The sequence below is a fragment of the Cololabis saira genome, chromosome 1, assembly GCF_033807715.1.
Source record: "Cololabis saira isolate AMF1-May2022 chromosome 1, fColSai1.1, whole genome shotgun sequence".
Classification (NCBI taxonomy): domain Eukaryota; kingdom Metazoa; phylum Chordata; class Actinopteri; order Beloniformes; family Belonidae; genus Cololabis; species Cololabis saira.
In genome coordinates this window covers 34,108,913-34,129,598 of record NC_084587.1, presented here as the reverse complement: position 1 = coordinate 34,129,598, position 20,686 = coordinate 34,108,913, and the positions used below count along the sequence as shown (strand labels likewise).

Sequence of the window (20,686 nt, the reverse complement as noted above, 5' to 3'; positions counted from 1 at the left end):
TTTATCGTTATCGGGATAAATGCCAGATATTATCGTGATACATTTTTTAGTCCACACCGCCCATCCCTAGTTATCATACCAAAATATCATCTATAGACATGGATCTTTTCAAAAATCATAAGTACGTTTTGTCACCTTGAGTGGTACTGACAAGTGAAATGTTGGGCTCTGGCCCCTGGACTAACAGGATGACGGCTCCCCTCCGCACCAGGCAGCAGTGATAGATGCATGACCATGAAGGCCACAAAAAAAGTCTCCCACCCCCAAGTCCTTCACAAGACTTCCTCATCAATTCACTTTTTGCAGGCGCCCAAATAGGAAGCAACCGCACCACCGAGAGAGGGACACACACATCCAGCAGAATTTTACAAGTAAAACTTTATTTGAATGATACTCATGTTGCAAAATATTACACTTTGTGTTTTTATGTCACTGTTCCCGTGACTTTAGACGCTTCCCTTTGTGGCTGTGTCTCGCGTGTGTTTCTGTGTGTGTGTTTGGAGGGGGATTACATGGTTCATACTGGGCTCTTGTTTCTCTAAAACGTGTACCAGCAACCGCGCCTGCACTCAGAGGAAGTTGAATCACTGCAAAAAACACTGAGGAGACACTTTCATCATAGTGTATCATAACTTTAAACATTTTTGTCCGGGACTTATCAACACTGAACCTGACATGAAGGAAATACAGGAATGTGAAGTTTCCACATGTGAATGATAGGAAGTCCGTACATATCAGCTCATGACTATTGGAGCATTAACATCATCGATCTGCAATAAGATTTTGACTTCAGCTTGACAGCAATCAAATTTGGACTTTTTAGCAGTTTCCCTTTAGAAGAAATGGTTGGAAGCAAAGGCCAGAAGTTAAACCCTCAACATGAAATATCAGCCTTGTGTGACACTAATTTACATAAGAAGCCCCTTTTTAATGTACCAGTACATATTAATGTAACCACACTGGTTTGGGAATGTCTTAACACTGGAGCACAATATGAAGTCTGAAAAGGGATATTTTCATTTTCCCTTGTTTAGGACATATTTCATTCTTATTTTTTTCAAAAGATGGGTTATGTTCAAAACATAGAAGTAGTTGGTGTCTTAAATAGCACCCAAAAGAGAAATCAGTGAAACAACTCAAACCTCATTTCATTGTGCTTTGCACAAACTCTGAGATATTTTTATACCACGTCCCTGTTATTTAAGTTTGTCACCACATTTTCTTTATCATATAGTCTGTGTAACTGTCTGGTGCAACGCTGCTGTTACGCAAGCTCTAAGTGCACAATATGGCATCTATCTACCAAAGGTACCATATTATAAATCCAAATGTTTCCAAATTTCTGCAGTCACCAGGTAAGCACACCAAGTACTCGTAAATACTTCATACAACCACTCTTAACAATAAATAAATACATAAAACAAGCAGATTTAGGTCCATGCTCCCTTTTAGACTGCTTTCGAAGGGTTCCCCTAAACTACGGTCTACCACATAATTAATCGAGATATTTGATGTTGCATTATGGAATTATTCACGCCTGCATCCGTACAACTCTGTTTCTGCATATTTAACATGCTATGTCAACAGAATTGATAAAAATGGTCTTATTTTTATTCGTGGAAATGATCCCCTCAGGCTAACTTGTTCTGTTTAAGTATGGGAACCGTAGATAGACATCCCTTGTTAAAGAAAAAAAAAACAATTAAAAATATGCCAATACTCATACATGCCCCAACATTTTAACAGACTGTCCGCATTTCAAACTTCCAAGTCGCAAAAGTAGGAGAATTTTGATTGAGTATTTTTGAATCTAGACCCACACAAGGCACAAATAAGATATTTCAGTTTCTGCTGCAAGTTTTACTTCTGGTAATGATGAATCACTGAGGTGGTCTTTCAAGCCCGTCGCTGTATACTTTAATACTGTGCTTCAATATCAATATATCTGTATTTAAATCAAATTTAAATCAAATAACCACACTGTAAATCTGGGCCACGTACAGATAGGGGGACCAGTGTTCAGTGGAGGTCTGGGGCTCTCGCAGCAGATGCACGTGGCTGTGGAGACTGATGTGAAACTGAACAGCCCCAATTCCTTCATGTCGGTTCGGTTCAAATATCATTCCATATTGCAAATGATTCACACAAACAATTACACATTACAAAATTGTAACTCTGACAAAAAGCTTGTCGTCTTTTTCTATTTCGGAGTCGTTTTAGACAGGAAGGATCCGTGACAACCAAAAATATCTGGAGCTAAAATGATGAAAGAGAGAACATCGGTGCCTGTTTTAACCAAATTGACATACCGTCATTATAGTGGCACTTCAAATTACAGATAAAGAAGGCATTTAAACATCTGAAGTCGAGATCAGTCACTTGGTTTGATTTTATACATTGTCAATGAACAGATCCTACAACGGCCATCATTTTGCTTAGTAACAACTCCGCCGTCATGGGTTATTAACCAGACACGCTGAACATCCGAGGTGCGATTTCTCATATCATTTAAATTGACAGGCTATGTGACGTGCATGAAGAACATTTTTGCCTCTCCTCAGATGCAGCTCCATTCACCTCCATGTGCTCTATCCTTCTGTAAACCGTTCAGTGGAGTACCAGTCATCTTTAAATCATCAGCACCCCACAATACCAAATGTAGCAAAAAGTGCACACGTAGTCGAGACAATAACGACAAAGTTGCTATCATACGTCAGACTGTCACATGGAGCGTGGTCCTGCTGTGCGAGTGATATGAAGAAAAAGGGCTGGGCGGCGGCTAGAGGGGGCAGCGACATAAAGCACACTATTCAGACTGCCGTGCGTGACTGGTCCAAGTGCTGATGACCACCAGCCAGAAGCAGTTTGAGGTAGTCTGCCTCCGATGGTTTCTTTTAGTCAGAGTCGAGGGCCTGGCGTTTTGATTCAAAAAGCAGCGTCATCTTGAGGAGTAAGTGAGCTTTAAGCTGAGACAGGAAGTGCTTTTATGAAAGAAAGGACTTTTCAAGTTAGCTAAATTAAATCTTCTGGAAGGGAAAACCATGGAAGACACTAACCAAAAGTCTAAATTGTCCCTTTTTTTTCCCTTTTTAAATTTAACTAGAGCTTTAAATTCCCAAATATAGATCAGCAATTTACCAGCTGATCCTTAGGCTTTATGGAGATAAATGTCTATTAAGTGATATGTTCAAACCTGAGTTTTCCATTATGTTTCGGTATTTTGTACAACACCATTAAAAACTGAGTTAATTCCGTTCCCTTATTCATATTTCTTTGTTTGTTAGCGTGACATGATATCATGTCTTAAATTTTTTTCACATATGATATGGGATGGTAAGCGTGTAAAAATGAGAGAAGAACTAAGATTAAAAACTGCTAAACATATGGGCAATTATCTTGATATATATGTGTGTGTACGTGTGTGTGTGTGTGTGTGTGTGTGTGTGTGTGTGTGTGTGTGTGTGTGTGGCGTGTCAAGCAAAGAGCGAGTTAGCCAGTTATCAGTTTAGCTTGAAGAAACGTTTGTGCAGATTCACTGGCCTCATGGGATAGCCAACAGACTGGAGTGAATCACAACAGACTGGCTCATTTCTACATGTTGTGGCACAAAAATGAATAAAACGTGAATGAACTATTTAGAGAAAAGAGAAGATCTGGGGTGAAAATATGTCGAGACAACTCTAAGTTAGTGGGGTTCTCGACACCCACGGAACACAGCTTCATTATAAAGGGATTCATAAATAAGACAGAATAATAAATAAAATACAACAGAAATGCAACAAAAAAGGCAACACTGCTGGTTATCAGGTCTCCTCTTTCTTTTTCCTGCCTATCCCAATATATTTTTTCTCTTTTTTGTAGCTGGTGCTTGTGTTTAGACAGGAGACAGTACTTTCTCCTTGCGTCTCCCACATGACCAGCCTACCTCCGACTCTCCCTACTTCTTTCTTCTTCTCTTGCTCTCTAACTCTAGAACTCAGCAAACTCCTTGGCACATTTCTCAGTGAAGGAGACGCGAATCTCCTCCTCCTCATAGTCGTCAAAGTTGCTGGTGTCGCCTGGTCCTTTGAACTTTGGGATGAAGGGAGCTTCCACCTAAAAACAAATAAAATCACCACATGAAATCCAAGAGCAAGAGAGACGCAAACACACACACGTGCACTAAGCATACCTTTTTCTGGTAGATGGCAATCCAGTCCGTTGTTGCAAACCACTTGTGTCCCTTGATGTCATTGACTCCGTTTTTTAGGTTCCCGTAGCGTTTTGTGAGATCCACCTGAAAAAACACGACACGTTTTCCACACTCTGACAAGGTAAAGTTAATTACACTTTATTTTCGCAGCGTCTGGGATATTTGGCTTTACCTGTAACAGGTTCCTCAGGAGGTCCTTCAGGTCTGAACTGAAGTGAGACGGGAAGCGCACCTAAGGAAGAACAGCAATAAGAATGAAGAAGCAGCAGCTGCTGGTAATTATCACATGCAGCCATTTGGTCAGAAGTTTAAATACAATCATGTTAGGGCCTTTTTATTTTTGTTATCAGTGTTTAAAAAATGTCCTTCAACTGTTCTTCTGGAGCAGAATATTTGTTTTTATATCCCTCAGTCAGAGGTGGACAGAGTACTCGACCCCAGTGCTTGAGTAAGAGTACAAATACTACTGGTCAAAATTTACTCCGTTACAAGTAAAAGTAGCTCAGTCAAAATATTACTCGAGTAAGAGTAGAAAAGTACTTGCTTTTAAAGGTACTTAAGTATCCAAAAGTAAATGCTTTTAAATTTACTTTAAGTAAAAGTAAGAGTAAGAGTAAATTTCTTATTTTCCACATCAGTAAATTACTATATTTTTTCTAAATTAATTTAAAGATCTTTTAACTCTTGTTTCTGAGAATGAACTCTTTGAAACATTGAGTTAAGATACGGCCAAGGATTTTGTGAAAGTCCCTGCTCTGAGTCCGGCTCATTATCAGACTCAGACGACTCAGCGGATTGTCTTTCTTCTCCTGACGCAGGCGTAGCCATTGTTGCGGCTCTGTCTTGACAAACGCAGGCTACTTTGGCGGTATCGTTTTGAGGAGGCTTGACGTATTTCCGCTTTACGTACATCCCAGTGGAGAGCGTGCACTGTGATAGGTCTCCTCCTTTGACAAAAACAGCTTGTGTCCAATAGGATTTTAGGGAAGAAGAAAAAAGAGCAGACCTGAAAGTAACGACTACTTTTCAGCCTTCCTAGAAATTTACTCGAGTAAAAGTAAAAATATTTGTCTTGGGAATGAATTCAAGTAAGAGTAATAAGTACCAAAGAAATCTAATACTCAAGTAAAGTACAAATCCTCTGGAAATGTACTTAAGTACAGTACTCAAGTAAATTTACTCCGTTACTGTCCACCACTGCCCTCAGCATCCATATCCTGTTGGTGGCCATCAACAAGCTTCCAGGAGACCGCTGGTTGGAAAATTGACCCGAGTTCTTGGTAAATTTCAGTGATTGGTGAAGTCCATCACAAGAGATCAATCTTTAAAGCGTAATCCACATATTTAATCTCATACTCTGTTGAGGTTAGGTCTTTTCCAAGGTTATTTCCAACTTATTCTTTTTACATGTGTGTTTTTGTATTATTGTTCTGTTGAAACATCCGTAAGTGTCTCGAGATGATTTGAGCTCACGGCAGTCGAGAAGTAATCCAAGGTCGTGTCTCTTCTTCATTAGCCGAGCCACTTTGTGTGATCAACCAGTTTCAACCATGTGGAACCGCTAATGCTACCCTATACTTACCCATTTTACAAGCAATTTTATGGTCAGGCAAATTAACACGGTTGGAAGAAAATCACGAAGAGTCTTGCTGGAGTTGTAGCATGTTTTATAAAAGCACAAGTCATTAGTCTTGTCTCAGTTCCTGTACACAATTTGTGTGAGCACAGTTTAGGAGCGTTGTTGTCCTTTGATTCACCAAGTTATTTAACTGCAGCTGTGTAAATAGATACTTCATAAAATCCTCAATCTTTAGTCTAGTCTGCAGCTTAAAACATTGGCTTTACAGTCTTTAGACTTGAGAGGGGGCCACATGTTACACTTTAAAAAAGTTTCCCTAAAGCTTTTGCAAAGTCTTGCCGTGTATAGTCCCCAACTTTCTCTGTGCTAAATGTTTTACCAGGTCACACATTTCAGTGTCTCCGAAAGGGGATTTTACAGTTCCATGTCTTGAGTTGCAGCGGTTAAACACGTTATCCAGGCTTGAAGGGGTTGAAGAAGAGGAGGTTCTTTCGCAGCCTCCCAGACCTTGATGATATAAAACTTGCTTGATTGTTAAAAGTTGTCGCTGTGGGCAGAGTTTTGTGGAGATCCATGAACCTTTTGGAAAACACATTCAGGTCATTAACTCTGTCCAGGTTTCCATCAGTCTAATGAACCTGTTACTCGTTCCTCGTCCTTGACCACATATTCTGCATGTTGCTCTGCTGGAGCTCACTCTTAAACTTTATTTCTTGTACGCCTACTTGCTGTTTCTTCGCTTAACCTCAATAGCTCCCTGTCACCGTCCCAGCATGGTCTTTGGTTTTATTTAGCTGCTCACTGGTGATGCAGGGTTTGTTCCTGAGGAAGCACCCCACTGTCCTGGTGGGTATGTAGACCTATGCGGTAGGAATGGGCGATATTTTACCGTTCACGATATACCGTCCAAAAAATTCCTCACGATAAGAATTTATCATCTCGCAGTAAAAACGATAAATTCCCGTTGATGATGTTTTTGTGTAAAGCTGATTTATGGTTCTGCGTTAAATCCACGTACGTGAAGGAAGGAAGGAAGGAAGGAAGGAAGGAAGGAAGGAAACAAGGAAGGAAGGAAGGAAACAAGGAAAGGAGGAAGGAAGGGAGAAAAGAGGAAGGGAAGAAGGAAGGAGAGAGCAGGAGGAAAGAAGAAAGGAAGGGAGAAAGGAAGGAAGGAAGGAAGGAAGGAAGGAAGGAAGGAAGGAAGGAAGGAAGGAAGGAAGGAAGGAAGGAAGGAAGGAAGGAAGGAAGGAAGGAAGGAAAGGGGAGAAGGAAGGGAGAAATCAAGGAAAGGAGGAAGGAAGGGAGAAAAGAGGAAGGGAAGAAGGAAGGAAGGGAAAAAAGAAGGAAGGAAGGAAGGAAGGAAGGAAATGAGCCTGAAAGAAAGAAAGAAAGAAAGAAAGAAAGAAAGAAAGAAAGAAAGAAAGAAAGAAAGAAAGAAAGAAAGAAAGAAAGAAAGAAAGAAAGAAAGAAAGAAAGAAAGAAAGAAAAAAGGATAATTTCCCGTTGATAGGTTTTTGTGTAACAAACATGGCGGATCTGAGAGCGAGATAGATTTATAGTTACAAAGGTGGAGTTGAATTGGTATTTTTTTATCGTCATTTTTATCGTTATCGGGATAAATGCCAGAAATTATCGTGATACATTTTTTAGTCCATACCGCCCATCCCTACTATGCGGTCTATCACACACTCAATTATGGCACTGATGTCATCTTGGCTCGCAGGTTGCATCCCAGTCTGTCGCCTCAAAGCACCCCCCAGTGTTTCTTCAGTTCCCGGTGACCATTTCCTCACAGCTCCTCCTCTGAACAATACGTTTGTAGGTGGAGATTGAAATCCACCTTGTCGAGTGAAAGTGGGCTGAGGAGTTGTTTGCTATCTCTAACATTTCCAACGTTTTATATTTTAAGGTAGTTGACAAACTGTTGGAAAGTTGATAGTGTAGTAGAGAGAGGCGTGGGTGAACTTTCCAAAGACTGGCATGAATGCACTGGGATGTTGGGTTTGTAGCATAGCGACAGCTGAACTGATGACATCGCATACAGCAGCAGATTGTGGGATATACACCGCTACCATGATTCCCAAGTAAGCAAGCTTGCTGTTGATACTTCAACGTCTGGGGTGCAGATATGCTCCTTCACTGTAACACGTCCTCGATCACACCACCGGCTGCAACAGTCACTGCAACCCCACCACACAACAGGCATGATGTCTGGAAGCCGAGGTGGGAGGCTTTGGAGTTGGGAACATGCCACGACAGCGATGTCTGGGGGAAACACTGATACTGCATTCCCACTATTCCCACTATGGCCTCATCAGTGCTTCAGTGAAGAAAGAAATGCTTAAAACATCCTCTTCCTCTCTCTCTTCCTCTCTCTCAGATTTGCTCTCTCTCCATTTTGCTGCACCCATGGTGCCACCTCTTCAACTCATCGAGGATTGCAGGGTATTTGTTGAACCTTTGAAAGTTAAATCAGGTGCTCCTGCATGTAGAGAAGTATATAACTCCCGTCGATCAGGTTACTCATCTTAAGAGATGTTACCAAGTACTAGACTTGTAGTTCTCGAGACCGGTGTTGGTCTTAAGACCACGTTTTTGTTGTCTTGGTCTTGTCACGGTCTCGACAGTCTTTGGTCTTGGTCTTGTCTCGGTCTCGGGTCTCTCGGTCTCGTCATGTCTCAGTCTCGGATAATTGAGATGCCGTTGCACACACCGAGGTGACAGAATCTTGTGATCACCAGTTCTTCCTGTTGTTAATGTACAGTTTTGTAAAATATTTGTATTTTGCATTTGATTTAATGTTTTGGTGCATCTGCATGTGTGTCTGTATTTAATTACAGTATTGTGTTTATAACGGCCTTGTTTGAATATATATATATATATATATATGGCATCATTGGCCTTTGAATAATATTTGCATATCGTGATTGATTAAGCATTACATCTATGCCATTTCAGTGATGCTCATACGGTGTAATTTGGCTACTATAATGGTAAATAATGCAACTTCAAGTCAATAATTGTGTGTGTCTTTAATATTTAAAATTCACATTTCATCTACAAATTAAGTACAAGTTAAATCAGTAGCATTTACTATTCATCAGACTTTTCTGCCTTAAAATAATCAAAAGTAGCCTACCTCCAAATGAAACTGAAATTGATTGCTTAACATGACAAAAAGCTATTTGTTTAACGAATAAAATGAAAACATTGATTTTACAAGGATAAAAATCAAAATCATAGCTTAGTCTAAAATGATTTATGGTACTGTTAAAAAAAAAATCCCTCTAAAATCTACACAACTCTCCACTATAAGGATAAAACACCACAAACTCACCTTCCCTGAGACGATCTTTTCATAGATCTGAATGGGCTGATCAGCAAAGAAAGGTGGATATCCAGCTGCCATCTCATAGACGAGGACCCCTAGCGCCCACCAGTCCACTGCCTTGTTATACCCCTGGAGAAATAGATGGATGGGAGTATATTCTGAGAATTATTCTTGAATGCACCGTTACTAAAGATACAATTGTATAAATTGCACAAATTAAACAAAGCTCTGATATAAAAAATGCTAATTCTTAAATATAATATAGCACTTGTTTTTCTTTTGACAACATAACCCAAAGAAATGTCATGTTTATGGCTGTCAACTTAATATAACTTGTTTGTGTACATCCATCTTTGCATCACCAGGCTGAAAGACAATCCCAGAACAATGGGACAGTAAAGGTTAACACTTTCTAATGTTGTCATTCCTAGTTACAATATTAAAAGATTGTTGCGACATTGAGAATTCCAACTCATATTCAAAATACTTCATTAATCCTTGAAGGGAAATGAATTGTTGCCGTAGTCATGATTTAAGTCTCATCAGAGATTCCTTGTAGAGGTTTTGTGCTGTGGGCGGGAAGGATCTCCTGTAGCGGTCTGTGCTGCAGCAGATCTGAAGGAGCCTCTGACTGAAAACACTGAATCATTTAGTTGTGAAGAGGATACTCAGGGAAATCCATGATCTTCTTCCCTTTGTGGAATATCCTCTTTTGAGCAGGAGGATAGGATTTTTATCCACCATTCCAGGACATCATAGAAAGTGACAAGCTTTTGTAGATCTAGTGACCTTTCTTGAAAGTTACTTGACAGGAATTTTGGGAAAGACATGCAGTGAAGCGTCATTATTTTATCAGATGTTTATCCGATAAAGCTATTGCTAAATTTCGGGAGGGCATCGCTCATCTTACCACAGTGGGACATAGTGAAGCAGTTGATGACAGTGGCCGAGGTTCTACCTCTGTAGATGTTGATATCCTTGTCAGTAACACTGCTGATTTGCTGCGCTCAGCCTTAGATTCAGTTGCATCTTTGAGAAAGAGGGTTTCTAACCATAGGAGCTTAACTCCCTGGTATAATTCAGATATCCACATGCTGAAACAAAAAGTGTGCAAAATGAAAAGGAAGTGGTACTCTTGTAAGTCTGTAGACTCTTAATGTGAATGGAAAGATAGTCCAATATTATATATAAAAAACTTTCGGAAAGCTAGAACAGCTTATTATTCATCATTGATAGAGGATAATAAAAGTAACCCATGTTTTCTGTTCAGCACTGTAGCCAGGCTGACAAAGATTGCTATGATGATGACAAGCAGCTGTATTTGTCTATGAAGGCAGATGAAACTGAACCGTTGGCTAAACTTAGGGACATCAACGACTGGATGTCCTGAAATGTTTTGCTTCGAAATTCAGATAAAACAGAGGTTATCATTTTTGGTCCAAAGCATCTTTGGAAGGGATTAGATGGTGTTGCGATGGCCCCCAGTACTACTGTGTGAAAGATTAGATTACTGTAATGTATCGTTAGCAGGATGTCCAAGTAATCCACTGAATAGGCTCCAGCTGATACAAAGTCTAGCAGCACGAGTGCTGACAGGAATCAACAAGACAGACCACGTCTCTCCTGTGTTGGTTCCGCTCCATTGGCTCCCCATAAAACTCAGAATCCAATTTACTATTTTATTACTTGCATATAAAACCCAAAATGGCCCAGCTCCGTGATATTCGCAAGACCTGATAGTACCTTATGTTCCTCCGTTCTCAGAGGGCAGTTTTACTCGTAGTTCCTGTATCTGAATGTAGATTTGGAGGGCGGGTTTTCTGCTATCAGGCACCATTACTATGAAACCAACTTCCAATCTGTGTTACGAACGCTGACACCACCTCCACCTTTAAAACCTAACTTAAATGTTTCTGTTTAGTAAAGCCTATAGTTAGTGTAAACTCTAGTGTGTTAGGGCCAGTAGTCATAGCTGCAGCTACAGGACAAGACTAAAAAGTTCGTCTTGAAAGCAGGATATGTTGCTCTAAAATCTCGGCGTACATTTCTACTTTAATGCTGCCATTGGAGAAGTGTGAATGATCTTTGCAAAGGCCACTGATACAACCCCTTACCTCCACAGACTCTGAGTTTTGGACTGCTGATATCCTACCAGATGGTTCTTTTTATCTTTGGTCTGGAGAACATGGTTCAGTTCAGTATTTTCTGAATACTGCTTCATCTATCCATACTACACGTGTCCAGAATGTGATGCTCCATCCCAGGAGCTGCCATTTGTCAAGCATATTGCAATGTTTGACAAATATCTCCAAAAGTGTTACCTTGTCGTTGTGGTTTTGTCAAGTATTGATGAATGATGGTTTTGCCATAAGAGAGACCTAAGGAAATGGGTGCGCCCTTACCTTTTACACACTGAGATTCCTTCAGATTGCTCGAATGGCTTGATTTTATTAGGCAGCGGTTAGGGAGAAATATACAAGTCCTTCCGATCGTTCGTTAAGAAACACTGTTTTTCAAACATTTCAATGATTTTGTCATGCATTTGATGACATAGTGAAGATCCTGGGAAAGATATTTGGAGCTAGGGGTCTGCAGCTGACATAATCTGATTAATGTGATGGTACCCAACGAGGCTTTTTCACCTCTGAAAGAAATAAAGAAGGATGTCACGATTATTTTGCTGTAGCTACAACTACTAACACAGTTATTGCGTAGTGCCAGTAGCGACCTCATGGCCAGTTTAGATGATTGGTATGAGTAGTTTGTGAATCACGTCCCTTGAGGCAGTTTTCAGTCAGGAGTTTTTTTTTTTTGTAGATTGTTTGTCCTTGTTGTATTAGTACAGTAAAGTACTATGAAGTAAACAAAGTTGAAAAGGGTAAGCACAATAAGCTTAGGCTTCAGCCTACACCTTTTGGTCGGTTTATTCCTTACTTCTTTTTTTATTATTTCCTTCCTACAAAAGGAAATGAAATGCTAAGTATTTATTAGGGGTGTAACAATATATCGTGCCACGAAATTTCGTGATACAAAAACGTCACAATACGTGTCTTCGAGGTGACAAGGTGTATCGCGATATTGGGTTATTAATATTAATCTATTGTGTTGACTAGTAACGCGCATCCGACCGCGACTGCGGCCGCATCTCGACCCGCGAACCAAAATCTTACTCCGCTCAGAAGAAACTAGTCCCATTTTGAGCTCTGAACTTTTACTAATGTAAGGCTGGTGTAGAGTTAAGCCTTACCTTATTAAATTAAACCTTTTTCGGGTCGTGAGTAGGATAAACACGCAGGCAACTTCTGCTGAGCTCCAGTCAGTGTACTTTAATGTCCGCTCAACAGCGTAGGATTTTAGAGCATCAACACAGCACCTAGTGCTGTATCACTCCGCCCAATCTAAAACATATTAACAACTACAGATAAACTGACTAGTGTCATAGTCCCTGATTTACATCAGAATATAAAGAATATATTATAAAATAATGACCCCTGAATTACCAAAATAAACTTCTTAACAAAAATAAACCTCCTCTTACACTTATAAGGTGAGCATGAATCAATCTTTTTTATGATGTAAAATTGTATGTATGTATTTATTTACTTTTATTTATTTATTTAATTTTAGTTGTTAAATTAGAAAGAAAACAGTCAAATCACACATGAGAGAAAATATTTTTACTTGTATGAAACTGAAGATGCATAATGCAAACCTGACATTTACTTTTAGTTCAGTTTGTGGAAAATGGTTGGCCTGGCTTTCTCTTTAAACCTTAAACAGTTATAAAGCATTACAAACTGTAACAATAGGGCAAACGCACAGCATTGTTTTGTATTTTGTGTCTTTCAAATAAAATACATTTTTTTCCAGTCATATGTTCCTCATTCAAGGTTGTTCAAAAAAATACTGCTATAATATCGTATCGTTATCGTGACCTCAATATCGTATATCGTACCGTATCGTGAGATTAGTGTATCGTTACATCCCTAGTATTTATCAATGGAAACTGATCGACCAAATAAACTACTTCATCAGGACAACAAAATAATTTTGAAAACATCAAATGTGATTGACTGCCTGCGCTTGTGTGAGCTTCTGCAACACAGAGATAAGAGATACACGAATGAAGTAAACTTTTATACTTCGATATGATTTGTGATACAGAAAACAGCAAAGAAGGGAGCAAACTCAGGTGGGCTGTAGAGAGTAGAGTTAATTTGATCTATTTCTTTTGTTTTTCCTCGACTGCTGGCTCTGAGTCTTCATTGCAGAGTGGCGACACTTGCCTCACTGCGATCTTTGGTATCTTAGCTGAGCTCTCAGCTGATAGCAGGATGTTTGCTTATGCACATTTTCTGTGTCACACTGCATTCTTGATTTATTCCACTTACTGCTGGAAGACGTTTTGTTCAGGTAGAAAGAGTTTTCATTGCTGCAGAGCCAGGCCTTTTCTCATTTGCTTACTGTGCAGCGTGCAGTAGCCACGACTACTCTAACGCCCTCCGCAAAGATTCAGCCTTTCACAGATTCTGCTTTTCTACCAAATCTTTCCAAGTATTTGTTGACGTCACCCTGTTTGAAATAAAATCCCTTTATTTTCTTTCACCTCCTTACCAGCAATAAATCGCCCCTATACAAACTTTTTCTTATTGTGTTAGAGGCCTGAGATGCAAAATGAATGAATATTAATAAATAAAATAAAGCTGAAAACAAAAATATAACATGTTTTGGGCTGTTGGGGGGGGGACCAGTCCTGCAAACAGGGTTGTGAAGGGCAACTTCAGGTTTGACTGCATAGTAGAGCGAAAAATGACTGGCTCACCTTGCTGAGAATAATCTCTGGGGCCAAATATTCTGGGGTGCCACACAGTGTCCAGGTCCGGCCCTTTACACGTTTGGCAAAGCCAAAATCTGTGACCTGATACATGATGAGAAACACAAAACAACAGAGAAATGAGTAGGCAGACGTTTAGTGAATTTTGCTGAGTTAAACATAGGAATCAGCAGAAGACAGTGTGTGTGTGTGTGTGTGTGTGTGTGTGTGTGTGTGTGTGTGTGTGTGTGTGTGTGTGTGTGTGTGTGTGTGTGTGTGTGTGTGTGTGTGTGTGTGTGTGTGTGTGTGTGTGTGAGAGATAAAGATCATAAAGTAGGAATGCGTCAGCAGCTGTTATATCACAGTTCACCACTAGAGGATGGCACAATCTCACCTCCATGATGACACCCATGCTAGCCCACCATACAGCTGACACACTTCCCGAGTGACATGTTAGAGTGGGTACCAGGGAAAACCATCATATAACCAGCAACTGTATGAGTTTATGCGTGTGTGACATCATAGATGCCACCGTGTGGTCAGATCACAGCAGCCAAAATAACCTAAAAAGGCCACATCTGAAGGATCAGAAAATTCCTCTTCTTGAGTTTTTACACACCTACAAAATACCATGAGAGCATTTTACATAGCTGTGGCACTGTGATGTCATCTAAATCTGCCCACAAACATCAAGCAGGAATACAGATATTTAAATGCAAAACTGGTAATCCCTGATGAAGCAGATCTAACATCACTACATTTTTCAATGGCGACACAGGCAAAATCCTTAAGTACAGAAAATAAAAACTCAGGAACAGAGGAGGAATATTTACATACAGAGCCAATGAATCTTAAAAAGTTGGAACAAATGGAAAATTTAAAAAAAAAAAAAAACTCAGCAGTTCTTACATTTCTTATTAACTTTAACTCACTTTTGTTTGCAGAAAGTATGATCTGAAGCTCCTTTGTGTTTTTTCTTGCCAATTTTATCTACTTTAATATAGATCCATTATTGCATTTAATCTTCCTCAGCCATGTATTTGAAATGTGTGCAGAATGTAGGTTGGTATTGTCTCGTTCAAAGAGACACGGGCAGTCTGAGAAAAGACGTCGCTTTGAAGGCAGCACATATTGCTTTAAAGTCTCAATTTTTTGGAATTCATGTTTCCATGACAAAAATGTGAAGGACCTGTGCCGAAGGCACTGACACAACACTGTACCGAGACAGAACCCGGCTTTTGAACTGGTTGCTGGAATAATCCGGATGGTCCTTTTGATCCTTGATCTGGAGGAGACATCACCAATTTCTGTCAAAAAAAGATCTGGAATCCTGATTTGACTGACCAAAACATGTTATCACTGTTTGATGGTCCATCTCAAGACACTTCTGATCAGACACACTGAACGAGGTTACGCAGCATTTGCGAATGCAGTTCTGTATCATAGTGCTTGACAAAGGTTTCTATTGGGGAATGCCAGTTTTCTCTCCCTATCTGAAGGATAGGAGATCACAAATGTTCTGCAGAGGCTTTTACTCGTGGCCTGTGTCAAATGAAATCCCTCTGAGATTTAGTTGTTCAATACATTATCGATTGCAGGAGGAGAAAAATGGAAAGTCCTTCCAAACTGTCTTTGAGAAAAGGTTTCTTACAACTTTCCAATGATTCTTTCATGCAAATGTTTATGAACTGGAGTTGAGATAAAACTCAACCTTTCATTGATTACAACAATCTTCACAAACAAACCTTTTTAAAATCTTTTGCAGGCCTGAAATGCAAAAATAGATGTATATTCAAAGTCAAATTAAGTTCATGTATATTGTACACACTGTATGTACAGTATATTGGCATCGTACAGTCGACAAAGACATAAAAGTCAAAATAACTTTAGGGACTGCTGTGTTATTTTGTTTGTTTGTACTTTTCATATTGTCTTCATGATTCCGACATAACCCGATCTCTAAATTAGTCCAACTTTAGTAACCATATATTCCACAGGTGCAATACTGACATCATGTTTTACTGCAAAAACTCATTTTTAAGAAAATAAAAAAGCCTTGTTTCAAGAAAACGAGAAGACTATTTAAGACTATTTTCCTCGCTTTAAGAATTCTAGTCAAGAAAAAAATGTTCTTATTCCTTTGGCAGTGCTATTTGTGTTTAAAGTAAGACAATTTTGATTAGATTTAGAAATATTAAACTTATTTCTAGAGGGGCTGTTCAAACATTCAGACTGAAATATATAATTACCTCCCACAGTAATCTACGCTGCCTTGGTGCTACTTCCTCACATCTGAAGTACTTCATGCATGGTTACAACATAATAGTGAGTTAGTTTGGATAAATCTTTAAGACAGGAAATTTGATGGTGCGCATTTTCACCCTAGTGACTGGAATAGCAATGAGATGCATGAAAGTACGAGGAATGGAATGTGAATGCTGAAGCTTTTATGATGCGAGATGAGTAAACTCAAAACTTGTCACCAAACCCTGACGTAATGAGTGCCCTTTTGTACGACTAAAAGCTTGTAAAGAACCTTCTTTTTTTTTTTAATGAAAATGTTCCACCACTGACTCACTCCCAGGGTGGTTTTTAAGTCATGTAAAAACAAAGCAGTCACAGATGACACTTTCTTGAGCAGCTGTATCAGGAGGTCGTTTTACCTGTATGTAGCCCTGTTGGTCTATGAGCAGGTTTTCAGGTTTCAGGTCTCTGTAGATCAGGTCCAAAGCGTGCAGGTACTCAAAAGTCAAAACGATCTGAGCAGCATAGAACCGAGCATGCGGCTCACTGTCCACAAACAAACACAGACGTACACATTGTCAAAGGTTTAGTGCAGTCTTATGTTACAGAATTAAGAATTTAAGAGGATCAACTACGATTTGAAAGTCCTGTATCTAACTTTTTCAGCATTCACCAAAATTCTTCTTATTTTTAAGTTTGATATATGAAGACCCTGACCTAAATCTGCCAATTCTTCGTAGATGGGAGAACATCTCTCCGCCTGGTACATACTCCATCACCATGTAGAGGTTAGTGTTGTCCTGGAGAAGAGAAGACAGCGGTTGGTTACACAATATTAACACATGAATATAGAAACTGGCAACTTCCTGTCTTACTGTAAAGCACAGACTTAAAAATAAAGCATTTCAATTTCAAACCATTTTCAGTTTTAATCCAAATTATAGTTTGTTAAGGAATGCAAACAGGTCTATAAAAGTTATCAAATAAAAATCTTAAAATCACAAGTGTAGGGATAACTAGAGGCAGAAACTGTACATAGCAGTTGCAAAACCAACTGAATCTCTCCCAACAATTCCCAAACTGTGGTGGCTGCAGAAACATTATATATATAAATAAAGACAAACACTTGAAGGAGCTGCTCTAGGGACAGTCTTTGCTTTGTTTGGCATCATAATGGTCAATGAGTGAAAAGAAAAAAAAAAAATAAAGAAAAGAGATGGTGAAAAAAAAACAATCTTGAAACTTGTCACGGGTGTTGACTTTGCAAAGTTTGTCCACCAGAGGGCACTATGCAACTGCCTGTCGCCACAGTTAGTTTGCTGTGAAAATAAAACGAGTTTATTTTTTCACACTGCATTATTTCTTGGTGACTCATAAATAGCACACATAACAAATGTTCTGTTTGTTGGGAAATCTGTTTATGTTTCATTATTTTGGAAGAAAACTATATGTCGTGCGGCTTAACCTAACATCAGATTTTTTTATCATTTCATTCTAAAAACAAAACAAAGGGCATTAGCAACATTACGTTGCATTTCTGTCGATACAATTCTAAAATCCTGAAATCTCTTCAGCTACCGCGAAGTTGAGTTGGTGTCCGTTGTTGACTCTTCCACTTGTGTGCAAAGCGACACACATGCACCGTTAATAGGTTTATTGAAGGCGTCAAAGATATTCAATCCCTGGGCATCCAGGTGCTTCTAAACAGCTTAACCCGCATAAGGCCGTAATTAGAGTACGGCCATCAGCTAGTCTGTGCAGGTTCAAACCGCCACTGATGACTGCTCACGTGGCAGAGGCTCTCCTCGGTTAATGAAGCCGGCGTAATAGGATTGGTATGAATAATATAGGTGACAACAAGGATGGGGTCAAAGAAATAAACAGATGAATGCATCAGGTAAACAAACATCATTATGGAGAGTGAAGATTATGGTGAGCTTTTATTAAAACTGAAAGCTAGACCTACTGTGTGTTGTTCAACCATTGTGCGGTCGATGACTGAGATCTCAAAAACCTAGCGGTGCGCTTTTTTTTTCTTCTGATGAAATCTTTACCGAAAGTCAAGCAAAGTTCAGAATTTAGACAAAAAAACTTCAATAATTAATAACTGATGATTAATATGGATCAGATTATATGTGACAGGGCTGGACCAGTAAAGAAAACCACACCCTGACATGTCTGGCTTCCAGTTGCCTCGAGATGATCTCATCAGGACAGGACACTGGTTTTTCCAGCGGATCACATTTACAAAGATGTAAATGAAACAGGAACTATTTAAAATGCAGAGCAATGGTGAATGTGGGGAATCTTACCAGCCACAACCACATTTTGATAAGCTTGCGTACACACCTACACCCTCAAATGTTTTCAGTACCTTGAATGAGTACTCTAACCGCACAAGAAAAGGGAAGCTGACAGCCTGAAGAATCCTCTTCTCATTCAGAGTGTGCTCTATCTGCTTGAGTTTCACAACCTGAAAGGCAAACAGAAGGAGAGAGATGCTGAAGTACAAAAAACAAAAAGGTTCAATTAATTTTGAAATGGTGACCAAAAACAACATGTAAACAATGACAGCCTCTGGTTTGACGCTGTAGACGCTACACACCTGAATGATGGTCAGTTGAATGCATTTATTTAGCACCCAAACTACCCATTACCCAGGTCTGAATGGTGAACTGGACTTCTCACCTTTTTTGTAAGTGTTGGGGCTCCCTGTTTATCACATATAGTTTATCTTTTGTTTGATTAATTAGTCCTCCTATATATTTTTGGTCTGTTATTTTGAAATATTTTGTCTACTTTTAGATGATAAATAACTTTAGAAGATTTCCTTGAAACATTTTTCTAATTTGGTCCATTTTCCTGCTTTGAAACATTTGGGAGGTTTTCTTTAGCCTTCAAAGCATTTAAAAAGTCTTACTTTATAATTTCTTTTTTGATTGTCTTTTGTATTATTACTGTTTGTTACTTTCTTTGCTACTTATGTTTGTTTCTACCAGGTTAATAGATACCACCTGAGCTGATCATGTGACTGCTTACCTGAGCTGATCATGTGACTTCTCATCTGTGTTTAAAGAGCTGCCTGAAGGAGACCCCTCTGTCTTTGTTATCTGCTTTGAGGAAGGCCTACATGGCTGAAACATGTTGGCATTTTAACTTTTTCTAAGCCATGATTTAATAAAGGCCTTTTATATTTTTCTAACTTCTTGAGTGCCTCGGTTTTTGTAAATTGTTTTTGCATATATTTAGCACTTTAAAACTTCAAACCACAATCACAACTTTCATCACACACATGTATACACCACCTCTTAGTCTGCATCATTTTGTTCCTTTTACCAGTCAGTACATTGGTGACCATTGGAGGTTACGTGTCTTCCTAAAATGACACTTCCAAATGAAGAGTGTGGTCAAATCACTGACCTTCCAAATGGCAAAAAAAATACTCCATCTCCTGAGGTGCAGTCGTCCTAAACTGTTACATCTGCAAGTTAAACTGGTCCGGGCTCTGAAAATTGTCAGATCATCCAGAGCAGCCTCTTCCTCTCCTGGGAGCACTAACTCAAGAGAAACCGTCATCTCTCCATTCCCCTGTGGATCACTAAATCCACGCAGGTTTCTTCAATCAGCATGGATTTGAGCACACATGCGGGAGCACAACACTCCGCCCTGTCTCCTCCCTCAAATACATATATTTGAATATGATAATGAAGATAATTATCCATTAAAAACCGCTCATCCTAACAAGGAACTTGCAAAAACAAGTAAAACAAATTAAAAAAAACATCGGCTGTGAGCTGGAGACAGTTGAGGCCTGGAAAAAATAATTTATTTGGGGGCATTTTTTCCGATTTAAGCTGCATTGCATTATGGGTAATGTTGTTCTTTGCTTTGTGTTGCGTTCCGTGAAGAGTTGTGGTTTTATTATGATCGTTTTATTCAGCTCCAGCTGAAAGCATCATGTTGGTCTGAACCGGAGCAGCTGGTCCAGTTCAGGCAGAGATCCAGAACGATCCTCTTGGTACCTAAACCAGCTGATGGTCCAGTCTTAGTCCTGGACCAGCAGATCGGTGTGATCTGATGCATCAGCAGGTTCCTCTAACGGAGCCAAGGTTGCCATCAGGATTTGCGGGTTCCATCGTTGAGCTCCTGCCTTTAGTTGTTTGTTCAGATCATGTGGTTGATTGTGAGATTGTTGCAGCTCCACTCTTGTGTAACTTATCTGGTGATGTCGGGACTGTCGTGTCCTTCACGTGTGGTCATGAATTTATTGTTGACGTTACGTTTCCTCATATTCTGGACTTCACTGCATCACCAGAGAGTGTCGCCAACGGACAAAACCTCAGAAAAGTGCGTACGCCAGACTTGGTGTGTGTGTGTGTGAAAGACCGCAACTTTCTACATTCAAATCATTCTTTGTATATCCGACCGTGAGCGTAGAAAGTGGCGTACACACGTTTTTTGTGCGCAGCACGTTTTGTACATGAGGCCCCTGGTGTCTCAACACTAGCCAACATTTTTGGGTTATAT

At 39.6% G+C, this 20,686-nt stretch overlaps 1 protein-coding gene across 1 annotated transcript in view; it reads right to left on the bottom strand.

Annotated features, from left to right (window-relative positions):
• Positions 1-360: 360 nt before the first annotated feature.
• The window catches only part of LOC133443811 (cAMP-dependent protein kinase catalytic subunit alpha), a 35,200-nt gene continuing 14,874 nt past the window's right edge, over positions 361-20,686 (bottom strand). The window contains exons 4-11 of the mRNA XM_061721079.1: positions 18,534-18,632; positions 16,877-16,959; positions 16,579-16,705; positions 13,925-14,020; positions 9,109-9,231; positions 4,365-4,424; positions 4,172-4,276; positions 361-4,095 (exon numbers count right to left, since the gene is read on the bottom strand). Of these exons, the coding sequence (XP_061577063.1) occupies positions 3,970-4,095; positions 4,172-4,276; positions 4,365-4,424; positions 9,109-9,231; positions 13,925-14,020; positions 16,579-16,705; positions 16,877-16,959; positions 18,534-18,632 (819 nt within the window). The 3' untranslated portion in view covers positions 361-3,969. The remainder of the gene's footprint in view (positions 4,096-4,171; positions 4,277-4,364; positions 4,425-9,108; positions 9,232-13,924; positions 14,021-16,578; positions 16,706-16,876; positions 16,960-18,533; positions 18,633-20,686) is intronic.